Genomic DNA, 10,593 nt, shown 5'->3' on the forward strand with positions numbered 1-10,593 from the left:
TTTTCTTTCTCCTTCATCGACTATTATCCTTAAAGGGGTTGTCCCGCGCCGAAACGGGTTTTTTTTTTTCAACCCCCCCATCCCGTTCGGCGCGAGACAACCCCGATGCAGGGGTTAAAAAAGATCACCGGACAGCGCTTACCTGAATCCCCGCGCTCCGGTGACTTCTTACTTACCCGGTGAAGATGGCCGCCGGCATCTTCTCCCTCCGTGGACCGCAGGGCTTCTGTGCGGTCCATTGCCGATTCCAGCCTCCTGATTGGCTGGAATCGGCACGTGACAGGGCGGAGCTACACGGAGCCCCATTGAGAAGATAAGAAGACCCGGACTGCGCAAGTGCGTCTAATTTGGCCATTAGACGGCGAAAATTAGACGGCAACCATGGAGACGAGGACGCCAGCAACGGAGCAGGTAAGTGAAAAACTTTTTATAACTTCTGCATGGCTCATAATTAATGCACAATGTACATTACAAAGTGCATTAATATGGCCATACAGAAGTGTATAGACCCACTTGCTGCCGCGGGACAACCCCTTTAAGTCCCAGCATGGTCCCAGTGCTAGATGCCATTATTGTATGTGCTGCATCTGATGGTGCTGCACAATACTGCATGCAGGGTCATGGCCAACATTGGCTTGTCACACTGAGCCCTCAATTGGCCACAATTTTTGCCTGTTGTACCCACAGGCCTCATCTGCTTTTGTGTCAATTCTCTACCTGGATAATTATTATGAAAGTGGTGAATGAGGCACAGAACTACTAGCCCTAATGAGATCAGAGCTGTTTAATTACAGGGCAATTGGTGCACTTGCACCAGGACTCCCGCTATTGGCTAGCTGGGCCAATTAAAACCGTGTTTGTGTTCCCTGGACATGGGCATGGCTTAAAACCTGGAAGAGACTGAGTGATGCATAAAAGGCAGTCGGTCTGATTATTTTTATAAGTTCTTGACAACCAGGTCTTGTATACATTGCGGCACACATGACATCCCGCCGGTGTGCATCCACAGTCCTGCTGCCTTGCACCCTTCTCTCCATCAATTGGCTGAGCCAATTCATAAATCTCACCTCCACATCGCGATGGCTCTGACTGGTTGTTTGAGCACTGTTCAGCCAATCAATGCCTTGCTCGATGAGCCAATCACAGCCGCTGTATTGGTTCATCGAGCGCTACATTGATTGGCTGAGCAGCTCTTGAAGAACCAATATGAGCCATCGTTTCGCGGAGGTGGAATTTACGAATCCCATAACCAGGAAGTGATCTTGTATCGGCGGCCTAGGACTGCAGGAACTGCGCTGGAGCTCTGGAAAGCAGCAGGAGGGACCTTGACTGAGCCTGCTAGATAATGTATTCCTTTTTATGTAATGCAGCTCGGATTTATATTTGGGATAGGGCTTATATTTCAAGCCTCTCCGAACATTCAGAAAAATCAGGCTAGGGCTTATTTTGGGGGAAAGCGCTGCAGTTCATAAGATAAGCCTCCTTGATGATGTGGGCAAAAAAAGAGAGGAGCCATGCCATGTGACCTGGTGTCAGAACTGAAAACTCCAACACAGCAGGTATGTGTACATATTTAGTGTCCCTGGACAACCCCTTTAAGTTATATATAGGACTTTAATATTATTAAAACAAAAAAATTGTATTGAGTCACCAGACACACATTTAATTTCAATATTTTTTTTCCCAGAAAAATGAAAACCCTTTCCATCTTGTTTGTTCTTCTATCTGGATGTTTTGCACTGACAGGTCAGTGTATATGCTATGATAGTCATTGTGTAAGCCATAAAGTGCTTGGCGAGGGGGTGCAGCCATAATACAGTAACCACAGCAGAGCCACTTCAGTACAGCGATGGTGATCCTGACGCTATATATCTCCACTTACATCATTCTAGATCCATGTTATAACATTGTCATTTTACTCAAAAATGGCCATAAAGTCTAGAGGTGAAGACCTTTGCAGCTTCTCTATGATTCCCACCGCATTGGCTAGCAAAGCACTCCACCAGAGCTATGTAGTAGATAGCATTGGTGCTAGCATTCATTGCCAAAGGGTAAGACAATTTCAGGCCCCAAGGTCTTACAAGATTGAAGATGCTGAAGAGGATTTTCACCCAAAAATGAAAAAAAAAGTCAAATGTATAAATGAGAAGAACTTCTTATATGATATTGTCATCTTCTGCTCGGTCCAATCTGATCCATCCGTGTAGTCTATACCTTGTAATGTCCAGTTCTCTGTGACTTGTTATTATGTATCTAAAGTCTAGTTATGCAGTCTTAATCAACCATATAGAGTCTAGTCTCTGGTCATCTTATAGTCTAGTGTCTATCAACTCCTATTAAAACTGTTATTAGGCCCTTCATGACCATCAAAAGTAAATTTACATTGGGCGGCAATGAAGAGTTCATGAAGCAGGCTCGGGAGCTGAGTCCACTCCATACTCTGCGGCTACCGGCTGTTTCTGACAGCCGCTGGTAATTGGCGCGATCCAAGTTAACTCTGATTGCAGCAGATAACTGTTTAGATACTGCAGTCAAAACTGGCAGCTCATTTAAAAGTCAGACGCTCCCAGGGCTGCCATGCATAGATGCCTATCAAACCCTGCCCCTAGTGAGACTTGATAGGCAACATCAAAAATTGCTATATACTGTAATACTGTGGTATTGCAGTATATAGTACAGCAATCAACAATCGCAAGTTCAAGTCTCCTTTAGGGACCCAACAAGTATTACAACATTTAAAAATTATTTTTTTTAGGTTCAAAAAGATTTTTATTAAACATTTTCCAACATACATTTTAATAAAACAGAAATAACAAAAACTATGGGATAAGAAGGGATAAAACAGGGTAATCGTGAGCATTACTCAAAATTATAATTTCTACAGTAGTGAATATATGGGACAAAGCAAAACTAACTTCACATAGCTTATCACAGCCCATCAAAGCCATAGTCTCGGGGCTAACAGTAAAACTAAATGTTAAAAGTTCCCCAAAAAGTCCCACTCTCCTTATAAAATTGAAACAATTTAAAAAAAATATACATATTTGATTTCACCATGTTTGTAGAAAGTCTGAACTATTAAAATATCACAATATTTAACCCACACAGTGAAAGGTGTAAAAAAGGACAAAATATTTAAATAAAAAAGCAATATGTTTCCCAAAATAAAAAGTACTAATAATAACTGCAGCTCACTTTGCAAAAACAAGCCCTCACACAGCCCATTTAATGAAAAAATAAAAAGCTCTGGTTCTCAAAATATAGCAAAGGAGAACAAATTTTGTTTAAGGAAAAAATGTATTTAGTTTTTAAAGATAGAAAATCATAAAAACAATATCAATTTGGTATCACCCCAATCGCACTGACCCATAGAAAAAGGTCATATGTCATTGATACATTGATACTGTATTGTGGATGCCGTAAAAGCTAACCCCCCCCCCCCCCCCCCCCAAAAAAAAAATCTTTATTTGTATAGCGCCAACTTATTCTGCAGCGCTTTCAAGAATGGGATAAATGCAAACAATACAACAATTACAATGTGAGGTACACCTAATTTGAAACTAATGGGATGGGGGTGGTACAGGAGGTACAAGGGGTGGGCAAGCAAGGCATGGGGAACACAGGCAGTAGGGGATTTCAAGTGGAAATCAGTTAGTAGAAAGCAAATGGGGTGGGGCGGTAAGGAGGTGCAGGGGTAGAGGTCATATGTGATAGGCAGGGTGGAAGGTGTGGGGAGACATAGAGATGAGCAGGGGACTAGGTCAGGGGATTTGGTATGCTTCCCTGAAGAGGTGCGTTTTTAGGGTGCGTCTGAAATTTTGTGCATCAGGAATTGTCTGGATGCCTTGGGGTAGAGCGTTCCAGAGGATGGGTGCTGCTCTGGTGAAGTCCTGTAGGCGAGCATGTGAGGTCCGTATTACAGGGGTGTTTAGTCTGAGTGCGTTAGTGGATCAGAGTCGGCGGGTTTTGTGCTGTACAGACAGGAGGGGGGTGATGTATGGTGGCACGGCACCATGGAGAGCTTTGTGGGTGAGGAGTTTAAATTTAGTTCTGCAGTGGATGGGCAGCCAGTGCAGCAACTGGCATAATGCAGAGGCGTCTGAGTAACGGCTGGATAGAAAAATGAACCTAGTTGCCGCATTAAGTATGGATTGAAGTGGAGTGAGCCTGGTGCAGGGAAGGCTGATGAATAGCAAGTTGCAGTAGTTGAGTTAGGAGTGGATGAGGGCGACCACGATTGTTTTTAGCATGTTCGTGGTGAGGAATGACCAGATTTTAGCAATATTTCTGAAGTGCCTGTGACATGTTTGGGACAGAGATTAGATGTGTGTGTGTGTGTGGAGGGGGATAAAGGAGAGGTCAGAGTCCAGTGTGACCCCCAAGGCAGTGGGCATGCTGTCTGGGGGTTATGATAATGCCAGACACTGGAATGGAGATGTTGAGGGGAGGTCGGTTGGAAGTCGGAAAGACGCGGAGGTTAGTTTTAGAGAGGTTAAGTTTAAGAAAAAGGGAGGACATAGTATTAGAGACAGCGGTCATACAGTCGGTGATATTTTGGAGGAATGGTTCAGAGATCTCACGGGAAGAGGTGCATAGTTGGGTGTCATCAGCGTAGAGATCGTATTGGAGTCCGAATTTGTGAATGGTTTGTCCAATTAGGGCTGTATAGATAGAGAAGAGAAGGGGACCAAGGACCGAGCCCTGGAGTACCCCGACAGTGAGAGGAAGTGGAGAGGAGGTAGAGCCAGCAAAGGAGACGCTGAAGTAGTGGTCAGAGAGGTAGGAGTAGAACCAGGAGAGAGCAGTGTCCTTTAGACCAATAGAGCGGAGCATAGTATGAAGGAGGTCATGGTCAAGGAGACAGGTCAAGGAGGATTAGTAGGAAGTAGTCACCTCTCGACTTTGCCGTCATCAGGTCATTTGATACTTTTGTGAGGGCAGTTTCAGTCAAATGTAGAGAGTGGAAACCAGACTGGAGGGGCTCAAGAAGTGAGTTGTCAGAGAAAAAGCGTGTGAGATGGGAGTTGACCAGGTGTTCTAGTAATTTAGAGATGAAGGGGAGGTTTGACACAGGTTGGTAGTTGGCAGCATCAGTCGGGTCAAGGCTTGTTTTTTTAAGCAGAGGGGATATGATAGAGTGTTTAAATGAGGAGAGGAAGGTGCCAGAGGTAAGGGAGAGGTTGCAGATTGTGGTGAGGTAAGTAATGAGAGCTGGGGAAAGGGACTGGAGGAGGTGAGAGGGGAGAGGATTGCTAGCGCAGGTGGTGGGGCAGGCAGCGGAAAGCAGCCTGAATACTTCTCCCTCTGTCGTTGGTTTTAACATAGAAAGTGAGTGGGGCTGGATGCAGTGCTTAGGAGACTGAAATCGGGGCTAGCCATGCAGTTTTTGGAGATTTCTTTTCGGATGTTGTCAATTTTTTGTCACTGGGGCCTGTTCGTAGGGGCTGTGGAGGGAGTGAAAGGTCTCAAAGAGTCGTTTGGGGTTGTGGGATAGTGAGCAGACAAGGGAGATGAAATAAACTTGTTTGGCATGGTGAAGGGCTAGGTTATAAGCATGAATTTGAAGTGGAGGAAGTCTGCGGACAGCTTTGATTTTCTCCACAGCTGCTTGGCACACCTAGAGCACTGCCGGATGAAGCACGTTTTGTATGTGAGCCAAGGTTGCCATGGTCTGCAGTTGACGGCTTAAGTCGCAGGTGGTGCTGCTTCATCCAGGGCACGGCTGAGGGTGGTATGGTAGTGTTCGGCTGCCAGGTTAGGGCAGGTGAGGAGAGAGATAGGGGACAGGGAGAACTGAATGGTCTCGGTGAACTGTTTTGTGTGGATGGACTGGAAGTTCTTAGAGATGCTATAGGTAGGAGGGTCGGGGGGGGGGGGATTCTAGGGTGCCTGATGGAGAAAGAGAGGAGGTTGTGATCTGAGAGTGGAAGGCGGGAGTTAGCAAAGGGAGAGGCAGAGAAAGATTAGATTGAGAGTGTTGACATCTCTGTGAGTGGGGGAGTCAGAGATTAGTGATAGGCCGAAGGAGGAGGTAAGCATTAAAAGCCGGGAGGCAGATGAGGGGCTTGGGTTGTAAGTAGGGATGTTGAAATTGCCGAGGATGATGGTTGGGATTTCACAGGATACGAAGTGGGGGATCCAGGCAGCGAAGTGGTCTAGGAAAAGGCGGGTTTGACCTGGGGGCCAGTAAATAACTGCGACACGCAGGGTCAGTGGGTGGAAAAGTCGCAGGGTGCGGACTTCAAATGACTGGAAGGTAAGTGATGAAGCTGAGGGAATGACCTGAAAGATACAGTAAGGCAAGAGAATTACGCTTTTTTCTCCTCCGCTGCGCTGGTCGGCTGATCTGGGGGTGTGGGAGAACTGCAGGCCATCATAGGACAATGCAGCGGGGGCGAACAGGTTAAGGTGTTTGGTGGTGAAGAGGTCGTGGAAAGTTGGGAGTTTGTTGCATGTAGATTGGAAGTTACATAGGGTGCATTTGAACGGGGCAGGTGGGGCATGTTGGTAGAGAGCAGTACGGGTTGGGCCTGGGTTGGGGGATATGTTCTTTGTGGCTAGGAGTAGCAGGGTAGCAAGGGTGAGCATTTTTCTTATTTCTCCCCACTTAAAAATGTCTCAGTGGTGAGACTTCCACCAATCAGCAATTTATCCCCTATCCTATGGGTAGGGAATAACTTGTAATTGTGGTACAAACACTTTAATTGTGGAGAAGAGAATCCTGGTGGGCTAGTGGGTTAATATATACAATCAATGATGGTAAGGTTTAATACAAATATGGATATGATGGTTATGTATAATGAAAACAAAGGTTTGGTACCGTGTTAGCCGGTAGAGCAAAATGTGTTTGTTCCCAGCAAGAGAAACCACGTAGTCTTGTAGATATGATACCTTTTAATACCTTTTAATGGCTAACAAAAATACATGATGTAATAGCAAGCGTGTGAACCTCTCGGGCTCAAATATTCATGCCTCTTCAGATCTATTCCATTTTTTGTTACCCATTAAAAGGTATCACATCTACAAGATTACGTGGTTTCTCTAGCTGGCTATGATATAATGATTGTTATTAGTTAATATTATTACTGCAACTTTATTTTCTATCCTTTGGTCTAGGCCAAAATATCCTCCTTTTCCCTAAGGAATCAGTCACTGACCATGTGATTCTGAAGCCAGCTGTGGAACAAGCTTTAAAACAACTCACCGTATGTCTGCGCTCCTATAGCAACCTCCAACGAGTACATTATCTTTTTTCTTTGGCCACGCCTGGAAAAGACAACACTTTCCTTTTTGGTCTGCAGCCTCCAAAATTATGTAAGGTTTTCATAAATCAAGAAGAATTTACTTTTGAGGTGGATCCTGAGGTTCTAGACTGGAAACAGACTTGTGTTGCTTGGGACTCCGAGACCGGACTGCTCCAACTGTGGATCAATGGCAAGCGTTACCCTAGAAGAGTTAGTACAAGCAGATCCCCCATAGTACCTCAGATGAGTGTCATCCTTGGGCAGGACCAGGACACTTTTGGTGGTGGGTTTGAGGCAAGCCAGTGTTTTGTTGGTGAAATGTCTGATGTCAATATGTGGGATTACATTCTTGACACCGATACCATTTATAATAGTTATCTTTCTGTATCTGGAAATATCTTTAGCTGGACAAATGGAGCTAAGGAGATCAAAGGGGGCGTCATCGCCTTGGAAAATTAACGCAATTCTATATGATTAACTAATGAAATTGAAAATCTACTGTCATTGTATGCAATATGCTAATTACTATATGTGAAGTATTTGCATTTATTACTAGATATATGTGGTAGGCACTCTACTGATATCATGTGCATACTTCATCTGTGATTCTTCTATATCAGTGTTTCCCAGCTCCAGTACTCGGGGACCCCAACAGGTCAGGTTTTCAGGATATCCTATAGAGAGAACGCCTGTAGCAATGTCTGAGCACTGACAATAACAATATCACCTGTGCAATACTGAGGAAATCCAGAAAACATGACCTGTTGGGGGTCCCTGAGGACGGGAGTTGGGGAACACTGGTCTATATACTCATGTTCAAAAATAGAGATGAGCGAGCGTACTCGGATAAGCACTACTCGCTCGAGTAATGGGCTTTATCCGACTATCGCTGTGCTCGTCCCTGAAGACTCGGGTGCCGCTGCGGCTGACAGGTGAGTCGCAGCGGGGAGCAGGGGAGAGCGGGTGGGAGAGAAGGAGAGATAGATCTTACCTCCGTTCCTCCCCGCTCTCCCCTGCAGCTCCCCGCTCCGTGCCGGCACCCGAATCTTTAGACCCGAGCACAGCGATACTCGGATAAAGCCAATTACTCGAGCGAGTAGTGCTTATCCGAGTACGCTCGCTCATCTCTATTCAAAAATTAATAAATGATTGCTTTGCTTACAGCAGAACCTTTTTCTATTTTGTCCTGAAATAAAACCCCTGTAAGAACTCTCTAGGCATCATACACAAGAGTCAGCCAATCCATGGGAGCTCCCACCAGGAGGCGCCCTGAGACTGCTGCTTCTTCAGGACCTCAGAGGGGCAGCACTAGGGTTTCTACCCCGCTAGTATTTATGTTTACTAGCCATATTAATGGCCAATAAAAAATCATTTCCACCTGTGAACTGGCCGGCAACAATCCCGCAAACCATTCACGCATTTGCTCACAGTTCTGGTCCGGCGGTGCTGGAGGATACTATTACTATTGGGGACAATATGGGGATCATGATTACAGCTGTGGCCACTAACTGAGGCATCATTATTACTGAGGTCACTGCGGGAGTCACTATTACTACTGGGGCCACTATGATATGGGGCATGGGTGTACATATAGGGGGTGCAGAGGGTGTACATATAGGGGGTGCGGTCGCACCTGGGCCAAGGAGCCCTAAAAAAGTCTATCTTCCCCATATTGCAAACCAATGTTTTCAATGATGCTTTATAGTTGGGGGGCCAGTTACAGATTTTGCACTGGGGCCCAGCAGCTTCAAGTTACGCCTCTGGTATGGGGGTCACTACTATTACTGGGACCTCTAAAAGATTCACTATTTTTACTGGGGCCATTAAGGGGGTCACTATTACTATTAAGGCCACAAACATAACCATTTGGCATTCCCTGATGTAAATACACAGCACTGTGAGTCAGTACTTAACCACCAGTGTTGTATATTCCCAGTGCTGTGACCATGGGGCACAGCGTTATGGCCTGTGTGATCACATGACAAGGACAGCTGTGATTGACCATTGCAATCAATAGTGATCAAGGCATCAAAAAGGAGGAGTCTCATGTTATTCGCTAATCTTCAGCCTGCATATTTAAGAGACCATCATGAACCGAGCAAAGATCCCCAGGACTTTCCTAAAATAATCCTTGTTAATGCATACCTGAGGTATCCCCAAACAGTTGCTTATATATTGTACATGCACAAGTAGAGGTGTAACATGAATGTCTTGGTCCCCAAAGCAAAAGCTTTAGCAGGGCCCTACCTAATATGTGTCATTTATAATAATATAGTGTAAGGGGTTGGCTAGGGCGGATGGACAGGGAATCCCTACGCCAACCTTCTCCGTTGTCCCTACATACTTGCCCCCCTGGGCTGAACCCCAGGGCGACAACTGGGCAACGGTCCCAACACTGCACTAGTGTCAGGGACCCCAGGAAAGAGGGACAGAGAACCAGGCTAGTGGGAACCTGAATAGCAGACAGAGACAACACAGCAACCAAGGAGTAGTAACAACAGGCCAGCTCAAAACCAGAAAGCACATATGCAGTACAGAGGGGAATAAACAAAAGGCAAGTCAAAACACTGAATGTCAGGTCAATGATAGGGAGTGACCAGTTGAACAGAAGCTAAACCAAACACTGGCAAGGAGGAACTGGCTGAGAGGGCTTAAATATGGAACTCCACGCCCAGGGTGTGGGGAGAAGTCACATGCCCACCAGAGGGAACTCATGAAACCGCCTCCCCCAGGCGGCGCGCACCGAGCCAAGCGCCATGCAGCCGACCAGCACATGGTGCGGGGCGTGCTGCCGACGGTCGCGACCAACCGCCAGCGTGGGAGAACCCCGGACAGAGACACCAGCCCGGGCCCCCCCGCACACCTGGCAGTCCTAACATATAGCAGTGGGGCCTTTGGGCCCCCTCAGACACCAGTGCACGGAAGTGATTACTACCTCTGCACCCCCTATTATAACTCCACTGTACAGGCAGTAATACATTAAAATGCATAGACATGCCAATGCATTATATCAAAAAATAAAATTGAAAAGTAAAACCCCTCTTGTAAAAAAAAACAAAAAAACCCAAAAAGATAAAATGTAATTAAATATCAAAACCAACACACAAATAAAAGAATAAGTATGATTTTTTAGAAAAAAACTGTTCTTATTACATAAGTCACAAAAATACATATATTGTATATTCCTTTAAGGGGGTTATTGCACTTAAAACTATTTATGTGCTGTCCTTAGAATTAGCTATGGATAGCAGATGGTGGGTGTACAAAGCCTTGGAACTCTGGTGACCAGTTGTTCCCCCAGAAGCTGACAGCTCTGTACATTGTCTAGTGGCCCAGATTGGTACAGCAG

General features: G+C 45.6%; 1 protein-coding gene across 1 annotated transcript; it reads left to right on the forward strand.

Moving 5' to 3' along the window:
* The first annotated feature begins 1,691 nt into the window (after positions 1-1,691).
* On the forward strand, positions 1,692-8,005 carry LOC136619875 (jeltraxin-like). Its single transcript, XM_066594606.1, has 2 exons — positions 1,692-1,746; positions 7,117-8,005. Exons 1-2 carry the CDS (start codon positions 1,692-1,694, stop codon positions 7,701-7,703), a joined length of 642 nt encoding a protein of 213 aa, XP_066450703.1. The 3' UTR covers positions 7,704-8,005.
* The last annotated feature ends 2,588 nt before the right edge of the window (positions 8,006-10,593 follow it).

The sequence above is a fragment of the Eleutherodactylus coqui genome, chromosome 3 (assembly GCF_035609145.1).
Source record: "Eleutherodactylus coqui strain aEleCoq1 chromosome 3, aEleCoq1.hap1, whole genome shotgun sequence".
Lineage (NCBI taxonomy): Eukaryota > Metazoa > Chordata > Amphibia > Anura > Eleutherodactylidae > Eleutherodactylus > Eleutherodactylus coqui.

Coding starts and splice junctions, on each gene's coding strand:
- LOC136619875 (XM_066594606.1), top strand. CDS start 1,692: ATGAAAACCCTTTCCATCTTGTTTGTTCTTCTATCTGGATGTTTTGCA. Junction 1,747..7,116: donor TGGATGTTTTGCACTGACAG/GTCAGTGTATAT, acceptor CCTTTGGTCTAG/GCCAAAATATCCTCCTTTTC.